The 16141-nt window shown below is 43.6% G+C and overlaps 1 protein-coding gene across 1 annotated transcript in view; it reads right to left on the bottom strand.

The window, feature by feature from the left end:
- Positions 1–7303: 7303 nt before the first annotated feature.
- frmpd1a (FERM and PDZ domain containing 1a) overlaps positions 7304–16141 on the bottom strand; it is a 48370-nt gene continuing 39532 nt past the window's right edge. Inside the window, exons 13-16 of the mRNA XM_084078640.1 lie at positions 16096–16141; positions 15631–15775; positions 13857–15182; positions 7304–13293 (exon numbers count right to left, since the gene is read on the bottom strand). The exon at positions 16096–16141 is cut by the window's right edge and continues 137 nt beyond it. Of these exons, the coding sequence (XP_083934766.1) occupies positions 9818–13293; positions 13857–15182; positions 15631–15775; positions 16096–16141 (4993 nt within the window). The 3' untranslated portion in view covers positions 7304–9817. The remainder of the gene's footprint in view (positions 13294–13856; positions 15183–15630; positions 15776–16095) is intronic.

The raw sequence follows: 16141 nt of genomic DNA, 5'->3' as shown, positions 1-16141 counted from the left end.
CCTAACTATCGTTAATAATTAGAAAAGATTAAACATCATGGTAGACACACTTTGTAATGTTTTACTTGCTTTAACAATGTTGCCAGTCAAATTGACTGTTGACTTTCTTTTTAAGTAGCCTACAGGAAAATATAAGAAGTCTTTGAGCATAGCCTACCTTTAGTTTTTGCTGAGCTTAATTAACGTAATACATACATACATAATGATTAACATCGCATGGGGGTTCAATATTATGGCGAAAGACTTTGTCTATCATACCAGCAGAGGGCACCATATCTTAAAAAGACGAAGTATAGTGAAATCAAACAGGAATTCTGTCAATAATGGCATTAGTTATTGTTTTTGTTTTAACAGTGTCAATGTCATAGTGATATGATAAACAAGAACGAAAAAAACAACAACAGATCTATTGTGCAATAGCAACTACTTGACATACTGGAAAGTGTCAACCCAAACCAAAGTGAAAAAGAATGCTATTTGGCCTGGAGCTACTTTTACAGAACCAACCACAAAGTGGATCGATTGATAGTTTCAACCAGCTATGACATTTCTCGTCCTCCACTTCTCAATAAACACCTGCTTCATCTTAAAAAGACAAAGTATAGTGAAATCAAACAGGAATTCTGTCAATAATGGCATTAGTTATTGTTTTTGTTTTAACAGTGTCAATGTCATAGTGATATGATAAACAAGAACGAAAAAAACAACAACAGATCTATTGTGCAATAGCAACTACTTGACATACTGGAAAGTGTCAACCCAAACCAAAGTGAAAAAGAATGCTATTTGGCCTGGAGCTACTTTTACATTTGAAAAAAATATGTTTAATTTTATTAATAGTTTTTGAAAACTGCTGATATTTGTCCACAAAACTGGCTTTATACAAAGCTATACCCTTTAGTATTTCTTCCAAGTTGAAATGTGACATAGGTCTGTTTACACAATGATGTACCCCCTCCAACTGTACAGTTTTTTACTATGTCTTTGACACTTTCGCAATGAAAACATAATGTTCTGTGGTGGAATCTCTCGAGGAGCAAAAAGTTAAACTTTTTAAAGTAGTGAGGTTTGCTGCCTGTTTATGTAACTGTTATGACTTGGTGATATGCTATTTGTTCTAAGAAATCCTGTAAACTATGACAAACACAACACAACAGCGTCAGCTCAGCCTCCTGAGTCCAAGAGCCAACTATTATAACAATATTTGCTTGGGGAGCAAGGCTCCCCAGGAATGACAGGAATCATCCTGCAGCAGAAGAAGCAGGCAGCATTAGCATCAGCGGTAGAAGCTCAATCATCTAAGGATAATTCCTTTTAACAGGTTGTTCATGAAAGTCCTGGCGGTCTTGTTTCCAATGAGAACCTGTGAGCAATTAGGGGTTAAGAGTCTTGCTCAGGGACAAATTTCATTTCAACGACACATATACTGGCCTGGCCTGGAATCGAACCTGGGGCAACCAGGGCCTCTGGCTCCCTAGGCGGGCTCACTAACCACTCAGCTATGGCCTCCCCCTATATCTCCCATGAGTTCCTGGGTGCAACCTTATATATCCTCCTATCATTCCCTATCAGGCAGACCGAATCAAGCTAGTCTTCTTACATACCACTCACAAGGTGTTTCAATATTAGCTTCCTGCATCCATCATCAGAAATGATGCTGCAGACCTAATATGTGCACGTCTGTTCTCTCATCTCTATTTGAATCACAGACCTTTAGACACAAGGGTCATTGGCTGGACATTTTGACTTGTCCAGATATATGTTTCATCATTCTTAATATAGCAGTTCAAGCGAGACAGCTATGACGCAATCTACTAGTCTGACAACTAAAACATATGTGTGAATTTACTCAAATACATACACAGGGTACAATGTATCTTGCATATCATCTGATTTTCGGGCATCTATACCTTTGGAACCAACCACAAAGTGGATCGATTGATAGTTTCAACCAGCTATGACATTTCTCGTCCTCCACTTCTCAATAAACACCTGCTTCAGATGTTATCAGCCCATTAACTTGCCACTATTAGCTGTAATCTTTACCTCTTACTTTTTCACAATTATACTTAATCAGCAACATTGACAACATGCGAAATTGTGTTTCCCCATTGCTGAGACAGTACTACAGGTTTGTAATAAGAACAGATTAACTGGTTTGCTTGCAGCAATGTGTCCTAGTGCTTTTCCTTCTCTGTGCTGCTTTTGGGTTCAAATGCGGATTTGAGGATCACAGCAACATAACCACCTATCAAAGCTGAGTGTACCCTGTAATGTTTTGTTGTTTCACAATTGTCATATCGGCTTCCATATCTGCCTAAGACAGGAAATAAAAAACAGAGTGAAACACACCTTGTATGTCTGCGACGCGATCATTCATTCTGCCCCAGATCATTTCTTTTGTCAATTTTGATGCAGATTGGAGCAACAGTGTTCCTGTGGTCCCCGGGGGCCCCAAACATGGCCCCTGGGTGCCACATGTGACCCCTGGAGTGGCTATTCTGATGGCAGACCCCTGAACCGAGTTGGTGTCAAGTTTCACCCGATCTACAATGAATCACACCATTCAATGGAAATAGTCTGGTGGATTGAGACAATATTTTAGGTGAATCGTTCACTTTTTCATAAAAGCATGAAACGTGGTAGACTTGTACAGTTTGGGGCAGTTTGTCTACACCTATGTTTTGATGGTCACTGATTACAATAATATCATGTACAACATCATAAACTGTTCAGGACGAATAGTTAATGGTCAATTCAGTGATGTTGCGAGGTAGTCCGGTGGTTTTGTCCGAAAATCTATCACTTTTTCATAAAAGTATGAAACTTGGTACACTTGTACAGTTTGGGATCCTGGCCTGAACATTTTCAGATATGAAGCCATCGCAAAAACGCCCCCCTGGTGGCGTTTAGGCTATATACTGTACTGCATGCTTCCATTTACAAATATGTAAATATTTGTATCATTACACTAATCATATGAGATAAAACACAAAATTAGTATATAACATTTTTTATCAACGCTAAAATTACAATGGAATAACACAGACATTAATAAATAATGATCTACAAGTTCACAATGCATCTTGATGAGCTTACAGATCGGCTGCTCTATGCACAGCAGCCATATTGGAAAGAAATTGGGCCTCTTCTTACTTCCTTCACAGGTGTTACCAATGATACTAATGAAGGCTCTGTTCCATTCTGGTCAGGGTGCTGATATCGTGCATGTTGGCTCACTAGAAACACTCCATTTTGGTTCCCAAATGGCCCCTTATGGTGGGTGTGTAACTCTGAGAGTGTACAAAGGGAACCATTTGGTTCCATTTGTACACTCTCAGAGTTATAGGGGTCCTTGAAAATAAGACAACCACTATGCCACACTAAATGGAACAGAGCCTTAATTAGTATCAATTGGTAACACCTGTGAAGGAAGTAAGGAAGGGGCCCAATTCATTCCCAATATGGCTGCTGTGCATAGAGCATTCTTTTTATACCTGGTGTTTCATGAGCATGGGGCTGCACCTTTCAGCAGAATAGATGAGAACATGATAAACATCTATGTAAGCACACAAAACAAGTATTATTTTAACAGGACAATTTGGTAGTGACAGATATTTGCCATGGACTTGGGACACCCAATTTGTGGAACGCCGATCTCCAATACCATCAAATGGGATTTTGACAATTAACCCTGGTCTGCAATGCATTAAATGTGATTTTGGCAATAATTTGTGTAACCCCGGTCTCCAATACCATTAAATGGGATTTTGGCAATAATTTGTGTAACCCCGGTCTGAAAGAGGTGGGTGGGGTGGCCGAGAAACAGCCAATGGACCAGTCCATTTTCTCCAGAGCAGTTGTTAGTGCTTCACTAGACCTAGAGTAGTGTTTCATTGATCTGAATCTGATTGTGTTGTGACAATTGACAACAACAAATTTTACGAGTGCAGAAAATGACATTATGGTCACTTAAATTGCACTCAATGACGCCACTTCTTGAGATTCTGGTCCGAGGTCAAAATTAGGCCTATGATGGTTTGAGTAGTAGGGCACACCCTCTGTTTCCTTGTATACTGTTATCAGCTGGAAAAGGCTACACAGGCTACAGAACTTGCTGAAGGATTTAAAGATGGGAGTGTCTTTACGTAGCATGTTGGTGTTAGAATTAAATCCAAGCTGCCTGTCTGTCACATACTCCTCAATGAAGTCATACAATGCATTTATATCTGGAGGTCTGTAGATGGCACCAATTATAAGGGGTTTAGCTTTAGGATAAAGCTAAACACAAGCACTGTGCGTCGCCTCATCCAACAAACACATCTCCCAAGTAAACCTGACATCAGTAGAATGAGTTTGGGAACAGACACCATGAGACAAAATAATTACAATTAATTATTTTTTAGTCATTTGGAATGGAAAATGTATTTGTCTAGTCAGTAACAACAATGAAGCAGTAGTGAATAAAGAGAACTTGGAAGACATCCCATGACAAACTACAAATCAGTTGACAAGACCAAAAAAGAGGGAAAGAAGGAACTGAAATCTCAGTATATACATATCTATGTATATCTATGTTGCCCCGTGACACTGACGACAGCACTTTATCCAGTTTCATGCTAAACATATTATGTTTAGCATGAAACTGGATAAAGTGCTGTCGTCAGTGTCACGGGGCAACCTGTACCCCATAGACAGTAATGAGGAACTTTGCATGCACATTGTACAGCTGCATAGGTTCAGGGTGGCGGCTTCCAGCTTTTCAAATGTTTCCGGTCATACAGTTGTCTGGCTAGGGAAGGTCGCGATGGAGAGAGACGATCTCGGAATGGCAGAACATGAAATGGAGAGCAAAATTCAAACAGAGGAGGGGGAATGAAAATAAAAAATAAAAGGAAGATTGGAACTAATTCAACAAGTGATGAAAGTCAGTTGGAAGAAAGTTATGTAGTCGGATTGAGAGCTGTTATCCGACACAAAATTCCCTGATTCTTGATAACATAATATAATTTAGATAGGTGGATAAAGGGTTGTAAAGGCCCTTCTCGACCTTGACAGCCTCCCATTATTCTTGAATAGCCGGAGAGCTGGGGGTTCTTTTCATCTGACTTTGAGACCTTTAGTCCCGATGGAGCCCATGTTCTTAAACTGTAGACAAGTCATACTTTACTGTACATGAATATTGCCAGACAGCTATTCAAGCCAAAAGACGGACAATGCCAGAATGTTTAGCTAAGCCTGATTCTGAAAACAGTAGTGTGGCAGTAAATGCCTCCTCGTCGGGGCAGGGAGTGCCCCGTGCCTCCTTGGGGTTGGCATCCTCTCGCGCACCCGTTGTGGAGCGCCTTTATAACCCCTGATGACCTTGTCAATTGTAAAAACCCACTTTATTCCTTCTACCCTCCTGCTAGGTGATGTCAGACACGACATGTTTTGAAATTCCACAGCCTCTTCAGGCAGTATGACTCTAGCAATGTTTGGGAATCCCTATTGTTTACCATAAACATAGCTTCCCTAGCAGAAAACTCAGCTTACACAGTTAACATCATAGCTATGGTTACACATTCAGATCTGACTGTTATCTGTTGTTTACTATTACAAATACGAACATCTTACCAGTGCTTCTAACTTCAGCAGTAACATACATTTAGTTTCAACTAGACATGCATTACATCTATAACTAATGACAATACACATTATAACACAATCAAAGCAGATCACAATAATACAGTAGTAAAGCTGTGTGAAAGTAGCCGATCTACGATCTAAGAAACCAACTTGGGAACAGGAGGGGTGCATAAATATCGCTGCTTGGCGACAGAGCGGTCAAATAAGCAGATGGGTTATTTAAGGATCGTCACAGTGTTGTAATGTTTGTTGGAAGGAAGTAGGTGAGGTGAAATCGGTTAGATCAGCTAGAAGTGGAATAGTAGTGAACTTAAGGGCATAATACTTGTCTTGTCATCTCCTGCATGTTAGAATAAGCATGGAAGACTTACTTCAGTTGACTAGGATTAATAAATGAACACAAAAACACACTTGATATTGTTTTTAATGGTGGAAGATGAGCATTACAAAGCTAAAGCAGACTTAATCATTCAATCATTCACAGATAAAATCCCTGATAAATCAACAATGCATTTATGGCTTATTATTATGACATGCTTGGTGAGCACAGATAATGTTAAAATGATTTTCCAGCCTCTGTCTGCAGGCAATTTCTACACAGAGATCAAAGTGACACTTCACTGCAAATTGGAAATGTAATATAGCAAATATTAAAATATATGTTTTGTAACCAAAGAAAGCAAAACATGTACCCTGTAAAAGTTAAAGTGTTTCAACACGTTGCCATTGAAATTATACAGAAATATTGCTACTGTAAATGATTGTCACTGTAAAGTGATTTGTTTTTTCTTCTTTTCATTACTTTAATTTCTCCAGTGAGCATGCAGGTCCAATGAGCATCAGGTCCGAAACATTCCAAGTGAAAATGCCACAATGGAACACCTTAATGTACCTGTGTAAAGTAATATGCTTAAGGTTACGTATGTCTACTATAGCCTATATCCGTTGTCATAATGTAAATGAAGTATCAATTTCCACTGAGATGACAGGTCAACTACAGTACAGCACATTTGATCAGTTACTGTTTTGTCAATTAGTGTATTGGTTGACACACCAAGACACACTGCTGAGAGACACTTCCACATGCCGGGACAACCATCAACGGCTGACTGAAAAATCAAACTTTATATCACCAACAGCACAGTAAATTAATTAAGTTGGTACAACTGAAGTTCAGGAGGGAAGGCCAAGCCTGATGATAACCACACAGATCTACAAGCAAGCCAGATGACAACTCTGACCCTCTTAACGTTCTCACACCTGTCTTCAATCAAGCAGATGGCAACTGCACCTTCATGCCAATCAGCCCAGCATTAAAACCCAGCCTCATTAACAGTATCTGTCAGTGTGCATCCCCTCCTTCTCTCCCTTGTCTTTCTCTCCATGTTCCTGTCGGGGTGGGGGTGGTGGGCCGTCTCTATGATTTCCACTGCTCAGACACAATTTATGGACCCCAAAGCCAAAAGTACCAGAGACCCTTCCCTGGAACCCCCATCCATACCCCCCAGAGCCCCGGTTGGCGATGGCATACTGGGCATAGACTCTGACACACACATCATGCCACGCATGTGGTGCATCCATAGACATCCACACTTTCACGTACCTGTGCCCATGGCTTTTTGTCCTACACCCCACGCAATGTATGTGGCGAACCATAAACAAAACGTCCATACTCTTTCATGATTACTTTATTTTTCCTGTTTACATTTTCAAATGAATAACATAAATGTATTTTGTTGAAGGAGTAACCTTTACTAGTGAAATAATAATGCATCATGATCCAGGGCAGGGTGTGTCCATGCAAGGGCTATGTAACTGGTATATCATTACATACTGTGCACAGAAGGCCATACTGAGAAAACATCCAATCTACAGTATTGATATTAAACAGAGGTACAGTTTGAAGGGTCCACACAAGTGATCACTCCTGCTCAGATACTGTAACATTCGAACACACAGATAGGGGGCAAAGGGGCATAGTAGGTATTTTCTGCTGACTGTCCCTAAAAATAAAGGTTATAAAGCCTCCATGCATGGGAGAGACATTTGAAAGACTAAGTTTAGTGCAGTTTTACCTTTGTCTCTCTTTTGCTCCTCTGCTCTCTTTTTCTGTTATGTTTCTTTGTAGACGTTATTGTGAATATTCTTAATTGTTCTTCAGTCTGTAAATAAATGTGTTGCTGCCTTGGCCAGGATTACCTTGAGAAAGAGATATTTAAACAGCGGTCAAACAATAATAATCATGATAATGGCAATAGTCCTATTATAAATGCGCAAAATCTGTCCATGTGTGCGACTGTAGTTCACGTATCTCGAGAACCATCCAACCGATCGACTTCAAACTTGGTGCGTGCATCGTCGAGGACCCGAGGGAGTGCCTCAGTGCGGTGCCCAGTGTTGAGTCGGTTGGTCCGACCGATATTCCCCCATTTTAGGCATAATGGCGTTCCGGTTGTCCAGAACCGCCCATTCCGAACAATATGCCCATATATGGAACCAATCGACTTCAAACTTGGTGTGCGTATCGTACCTGAGGGAGGCATGCGCCAAGTGGGAAGTCGGTCGGATCAGTGGATCTCCAAAAAATATCGATAAACACGCAATTCCCCATAAGTACCCTGGTGTCATCAATATGACGTCATAGTACAGACGTCATAGACTGGCCTGGACTCCATGTGTACGCATGCCTGACACGGAACTCCATGTATGGGCATAAAAGGGACACAGACAGACAGATACAGAAACCTCCATATGGGCATGAAAGGGAAACAGACAGACAGACAGACAGACAGACAGACAGACAGACAGACAGACAGACAGATAGACAGACAGACAGACAGACAGACAGGTACAACGGGTACTCTGACAACGGGTACAACAGGTATTGCATAACTGGGTGGGGCATGCATTTCCAACTTGCATCGTTCCCGAGTAGTAGTAGTACTAGTAGTAATATAACAATAATAATAATAATGCTCTGCTAGAAAGAACCTGACTGGTGCAGTGTATGATGGATGTATTGTAAGGAGCCATAATGCCATGGGGACATACACATCTACAGTAAGTGCTAAAACTGTCTCTAACAAGAGAAACGCAAGCAAGTGTATTTCATTGTACAAACCATATCAAATATACGCAAAATGAAACTGAAATTAATATGTGCGTGGCGCCAACCTTAACTTTTCCAAAAGTCAATGTGCACACATCAGCATTCAGCTACTATTCTTATAAAATAGCATACAGTTGTAGGCTAATAGCTTTGTACTACATGATAAAATCAAGTCAAATCAACCCAATCTTCATTTGTACTGTCCATTATGGGGGAAAAAAGATCTAATGAGCTCAAAATAAACTTAATCTGAAAAAGGTTCTCTTTTTGGTTCTTGTAAACAATTACAGTAATAACATTCAAAACACTCCTTGTCAACAGCCTGTGAAATGATAAGATATATGAGAGAGATGAAATCATCAACATCATCTAAAACTCAGAATCATTTCAGTTAGCTCATGGACACAATACAGTACATACTGTACACTGGATCCTGGATCCATCAAACTCTACGTCTGTGTTTGTAATAATAACTACTCTTCAATCTAAAACCTTTCCTGTAAACTCTCCCAATTTCCCCTTCTTTACATTCCATTCTCTTGCACTTGAGAACACTGCAGTAACATATCAATAATCAAATCCATGATCTTGGACATTTTAAATAAACAAAACAATACACAAATAACATACAATACATTCAAAACATCAATGCTCAATGCTGGAATGCAGGCAGGTTTGCTAAGATATGGACATGTATGTGAAGTTCTTTGCAGCTTGTTTTCAGTCTACACGTCCATTACTCTTTACTTGTCCATTACTTGAATGGTTGATTTGTGGGCTACAGTACGTGCACATCATACAGTAGGTGGCCACATGCTCCTCCCCCATCTATGATAGTTATCAGCACCCCAGAGCAGGGCATTGTGCTCTATGATGCCATGAATTGGCTCTATGACATCACAGAGAGCTCTCATAATCATTTGAGATCATCATCACGTGAGCTCTTGTCACATCAGTGTCCCCCCCCAGATAACCTCACATCACTGATCACTGCCACTTGGCAGTGTCCCAGTTCAAAGATCAGAAATCAAAGGTCAACCATGAGGTTGCATGACTTGTATGCAATGGTTGTTGAATGAGTCAAAGTGCAGTGAGGGTGCGGAACAGCTGTGTGAGGCAGAAGACGGAGGCAGTGAGTGCTGTGCACTGTTTGGCCAGCAGCTTGGTGCTCAGGTCCTGGCAGCTTCGCTTCCCACTGGCACGCTCTGCTGCCAGGCAGAAGTCCGTGAATGACCGTGCTACATCTATCAGACCTGCGATAGCCTCTGCGTTCCTCCGGTCACACCGATCACAACCAGAGAACCAGAGGCACACCCCGGCCAGCTCCACCAAGGTTCGGAAACTGTCGGCCAGGCAAAAGAGCATATCTTCTGGGCTCTGCCCCACACCGACCACTTTCTGGCAGCCCGCCATCAGTCGCCGTGCCTCTGTGTGGAGCACCCGCTTATTCTCTGTGAAGTGGGCAGGGCAAGTATCCCTTGGGTGGCGGCCTCCTCTCCCTCTCACAGACGCTCCCCCTCCTAGCCCATCCAGAACAGAGAGGAGCTGGTCCACATCACTGCGTAGCGTTTGGAAGCCTGCAGGAGGTGCTGGGTACCTTCGCACACGCAGGTGGCTGATGGTGTCCTTGTGTGTTCTAGATGGGTAACAGTCTGAGGCTTCAGATAGTGGTGAGAGGAGGGGGCTGAGCTCTGAGTTGGACGCAGAAAAGAGGGTAGAGCGTGGAAAGGATGGAGAGAGGGAGGATGAAGGAAAGGTGGGAGGGGAGGTGGAGAGGAAAGAGGGAACACAGGGAGCGGTCATGAGAGGAAGCCCCATCCCGGAGGTTTGGGTCACACCACTGCTTTGAGTGTGGCAGGAGAACTCGTAGACCGTCAGCTCATCATCAAAGCTGTCCCCCTTGCTCAGGCAGTTGGTATAGACCTCTGGACAACCACAAGCATCCAGTGGCACCTGGACGCCCTCCATGACCGACTCGCACCCAGCCGCAAGCACAGAGCTACACCCATAGTCAGGCTTCAAAGTCGGCCCCAGTTGGGCAGGAGTTTTGGTCTGGGGCTGGTCCTTACAGGTGGTGAACACCCCACAGCCTGTGCTCTGCCTTTCAAATGAGTCTGAGTTCTCCCCTGCAGGCCTGCATAGTCTTGTTAGTGTTAGCCTGTCGCTACTGGTCCGACATTGTCTCTCTGAATCACTGAGAAAGGGGAGGCCTGGTCTGTTTAGATTCTGTGTGGTCACTACTATGGGAGGGGGGATAGAAGGTGACGGAATGCTTATTTTGGAACCTGGAACATCAGACTTGGGGCTGATGGCTTTCATCTTGGATTCTGGTGCCTCTCTTATGGGACCAGGAACATCCATCTTTGAGCCTGAAGTAAACATTTTGAGGTCAAGGCTCTGCCCTGTTCTGTAACTTGGAGGCTTTATTATTGGTCCTGGTGTGTCTTTGTTCAGCCCAGAGTACAGTGGTTCGGTATGGTGCTCAGGTTGGCGCCATGAATCACTTCCCTGCATCACCACCTTTTCGAACGTCTCCTTTACTTCTGACATGGTAGAACGTGTAATCTCAGCAGAAGCTGCTTCCACAACACCGTCACCCTCCACATCTGATCCTGTAACTGTCGAATCTGAATCATCTGACTCTGCTGATTCAGACACAGTGCTCATTTCAGTGTCCTTTGTCTGGTTGATATCATCATCATCATTATGTGTTAGTTTGACGGTGATCTCAGTATCATCTATCATGAACTCTGGAGAGGGGCTCTGGGCTACATTACCAATCCCACTTTGGTTAAAGGCTTCCTGAGAGCGAGGCAAATAGAGGGGAAGCCTTTGAATCTTGTCCCTAATTGTGGATGTAGACAGTCGGCCCATGATGCCAGGGGAGCAGCTTTGGAACAGGAAGTGTGTCGGGGATTGATACTCTTTGGAAACATCATGGACTGTGGCTATGTTAGCCTTTGCTAAGCTAGTGTTGTACATATCTAATTTACCTTCATGTGTAGCTTCAGCCATAGTTGAGATAACATTTGAAGCGGTGTCAATGATTGGTGGGGTGACGGCATTTGTGGTGGATTTAGTTATAGTTGTACTATTGGATGAGGATATGACAATTGTAGGAAGTTTATTCACTGTAACATTGGCGTTAAATGTAGGAACGGCAACATTTGTTGCAGGTACAGCTTTTGTTGTAACATAATTTACAGTGTCAGCATAATCAGAATGAGTATTAGTATTAGCATTAGTATTAACCCTAATGCTGTCTTTAGCAGTGGAATCGCTAAGACTTGAATGTAAGGAATTATCAACTTCATAATGATCTTCAAAAACATTGTCTGAATTGGCGCTGTAAACAACATCATCACTATTTGTAGTGACAGAACCAAAAACACTAATGGTTTCATCCTCATGATTGGTCTTGACCTCAACATGTATTTGCTCGTTGTTGGTGTAGTTGTCTTTACCGATGTGCTGGTCCGGACCATCACTGCAGATGGATATGGACATACGGGTTGGGGTTCCTCCATCTCCCCTCATTGAGTGGTCATTCAGGGACTTGCTAACAAGTGGCAGAGGAGGTAGAGGGGAGGTGGGTGGAGGAGGGGGTGGTGGTGAGTGCGATGGACGTTTTATACGATTGTCAACACGTTCATCTACCACGTGCACCCTCTCTCTCATCTCTCTTTCAAAACAAACGAGTGGTCTTAACTCTGAACTGGGCACAGGCCTTCTCTTCTCTTCCTCCTTCTTCTCCTCTTCCTCTGCTTCCTCCCCCCTACTCTCTTCCTCAACAATATCTGCCAAGAACATATGAGTAGTCAATGGTCCATTCCATGACACTGCTGTTACTTCCTCTTTCTCTCCATCTTCTTCCTCCTCGTCTTCTTTCTTCTCTCCCACGTCCTCCTCTTTCTCTCCTTCCTCCTTTCCATCTCCCCTTCGGTCAGCGCTCTCCTTCCCATCTGGCTCTACCCGGCAGCGGACAGCAGTGATTGGGCAAGGTGCCTCCTTTACCGAGTCTGTGACAGATTTGGATTCCATGGCATCAGGTTCCATCTCCATGTCCTGTTGTTTAACCCTGGGTGAAGGCCGTGGGTCTCCATCTCCGGTCTGAGGCGCGGGTCCGTGAGGACGGGGCTTGGACCAGATGGGCTTAGACTCCAGCTGGGCAGGTTCACCCTCAGAGCGGGAGAGGGAAGACACCGTAGGACAGGGATTCTGGGTTTGTCCGGAAGATTCTGGAGAACTCAGCAACTGTCTATCAACTGTCTGTGCCAGGAGGTTCTTGTGAATCCTGTTTGAGACCGGGTCCTGGTTTGAATCTATCCCTGGTTCAGGGAACGACACGGTGGATGTGAAACCTGTCTCCATGAAGGAGCGTCGCTTACGCGATCTCCTCCTAAGTTGGAACAGTGTTTCTCTCCCCCCTCCTTCCTCTTCATCTCTCACGCTGCCCCCCTCATCCTTTGCTTCCTTCTCCGTCCCTGACACTGAGATTCCAATGTCACTGAGGCTCAGTGTGCGCGGATGGTCTGGTTTCATCTCAGCAGCAAAATCTGGAAAACAGCAAGGAAAATGGTTCAGACAAATCCAATAGTTTTTTTATTTACTTCACTTCAATGTTTCATGTTGAAACTGAAAATATGGTAGTGTCTCATGGGACATTTAGATTGTGAGCCACATTCAAACTCATGTTCGGAATATGGTCTGCATATTACATTAATCATGATCCATGAATCATGAAACATGGATGAAAATTTGCATCCTTGCTAACACCAATGTATGTAGACAGCATTCCAACTCTACTGCTGTAGTGTTGTTGCTGTGTTCATTAATATGTACTACCCCCCCCCCCCCAAAAAAAAAGAAAAGAAAAGTAAAGTATGTTGTACTGCTGGTTACTCTATTAAAGTAGTTAAAGTGTATTTACTATTAATTAAGGTAAAGTGTTTTTTTTTTTTTCATTGCATAAGCTACAATTGGTATTTGGAATACATATTTACATTAGTGAATTGACGTTTTTGAACATCAAGTCTTCAAAAAGGGAGAATCTCTCAAAGAGCACAGTATCACATGAAAGAGAAACTGGAAGACAACATCGCACTGAAAACCAAATCACCTCTAGGCACAGCCCCAGATGTCGGGTCCTCAGGCGAGGCAAAACGATCCCGTGCATCAAAGAACTCCTCGTCTGAACTGCTGTCCCCAAAACCAGGAGGAGGCTGAAGGATGGTAACAGGCTCCGGGTCTACAGCCTTGTCCCGACAGTCATCCACCTCCACGCCGTCATTCGCCTCTCCTTCAGTGTGGGGTACGGCCTCTGAAAGGCTGCGAGCGCTGTCGGGGGTGACGTTGGTGCAGAGTTTGTAGTAGCAGCGTGCGTCGCTCTGCTGGTCGAAGTTGAACACAAAATCCATTCGCGACGATGAGGAGCAGGGGGACGCTGAGGGTCGACGCTGTGTTAAACCAACCTCCTCGCTTGTGCTCTCTTCTCCCCCTTCCCCTACCGCCCAAATGGACTCATCCACCTCCATCCTCCTCCGCCTCCTCAGTTCCTCCTCTGCGTCGTCCTCTTCATCGCTGGCTTCCGGAGGACTAGGCAGATAGTCCACCAGGCGCGAGAGCTCAACGAAGCATAGGACTTTGTCATCCAAAGAGGGGTCGATGGTGGGTCTCTCGTTGGGGTTGAGGGTGGTGGAAGAAGAAGACGAAGAAAGCAGGTGGGGATCAGCGCCATCGCCGGATCTCCTGTAACCCGTGGGGCTGTGAGGCGGCGTGGGGGGGTAGAGGTGAAGTTGCTGGGGACAGTAGGGATGAAGATGGGTCTGAGGGTAAGAGTCCGTTTTTGGACGGAGAGAGGAGGAACAGGAAATTAGGTCATCTTCCTCCAGGGCGTCGAGGGAGTCACTGGATTGGCTGGTGAGGAAACGAAATGAATCGGAGGTCTCCGACAGCGACGGCTGCTCCTCCACTGTGTATGGCGTCTCTTCTCTCTCTCCTCTAGCCCCGTCCTCACCTCCTCCACCCTCCTTTTCACTGCTCCCCTTCTCCTGTTCTCCTCCCGAGTCATTGTCTGTCACTTTGATCTGTATTTGTCCAGTGTCCTCCACTCTCTCTGTCTTTGTTCCATTTTCCTCCTCTACCTTTCCCTTACTGTCTCCTTCCTCTCTTCTCTTGTTCTCTGTATCTTTGGATGGTGGGGACTTTTCTTTCTCAGTGTCTTTATCTTTTTCTTCCTTTTCATTTGTCTCCTTCTTTGGTTTGCCTCCTTTTGCTACTACGCTTAGTTCTTTCTGCCTCCTGTCCCTTTTGTCCTTCCTCTTTCTTCCATCTGGGTCCGACGAGGATCTGATACGGGGGCGTGGCTTAACGTCACGGGATACGAGAGTGGCCAGTGCATCCATATCAGAGGAGTCTGAATCGCTGCCACACCGCGACACATAACCTATGAACACACACACACACACACACACACACACACACACACACACACACACACACACACACACACACACACACACACACACACACACACACACACACACACACAATATATACACATACATACAGTACATGCAGGACACACATTCATAAACATACAGATTCAACATGAGAACATGTCCCAAAAATATATCATTTAATGATTAACACTCATTAATAATATTCATTAATTAGTAAAAACTCAAATCTAATTCAAATCCAAGCTTGCGATAACTGGGTTTTGTTGGGATTCTTTTTTATTTTTTATTATATACATTAAGAGACAGTGTATGGACTTCTGAGGTATGTCCAAAGATGTGATAAATGTGGTGGTAGTTTTTAATGTTTCTTTTAGGAAAGTTTCACACATGAAATTATTGATAAATCAGATCCAGTGTGTCTGTATTTTTCACCTTCCTCTGTGGAGACTTTGTGCTTCTTCGAGTCATCTGTCCATGGAAAAATGTTGAGATTGGGGTCAACACACACATGACAGTAGCCAGCTATTAGACAGGACAGATCCTTAGCCGCTACTGACTCCAAAAGCAGTGTGATGGGCTTTGGCAGCAAGAGAAGAGAAGAGAAGAGAAGAGAAGAGAAGAGAAGAGAAGAGAAGAGAAGAGAAGAGAAGAGAAGAGAAGAGAAGAGAAGAGAAGAGAAGAGAAGAGAAGAGAAGACATTTTGTAAATATACATTTTCATATATTGTATAGTCTTCAGTCGTGTGTGTGTGTGTGTGTGTGTGTGTGTGTGTGTGTGTGTGTGTGTGTGTGTGTGTGTGTGTGTGTGTGTGTGTGTGTGTGTGTGTGTGTGTGTGTGCGCGTGCGTGCGTGCGTGTGTGTGTGTGTGTGTGCATGTGTGTGTCGAGCTAGCCTATACCTTGATGTCCTGCAGGTATATCTTGACCAGACTGACTTTGTCTGAC

The sequence above is a fragment of the Gymnoscopelus microlampas genome (genome assembly GCF_963454915.1).
Source record: "Gymnoscopelus microlampas genome assembly, chromosome: 2".
Taxonomy (NCBI): domain Eukaryota; kingdom Metazoa; phylum Chordata; class Actinopteri; order Myctophiformes; family Myctophidae; genus Gymnoscopelus; species Gymnoscopelus microlampas.
Note: the sequence above shows the minus strand (reverse complement) of the source record. Positions and strands in the feature narration are given on the sequence as shown.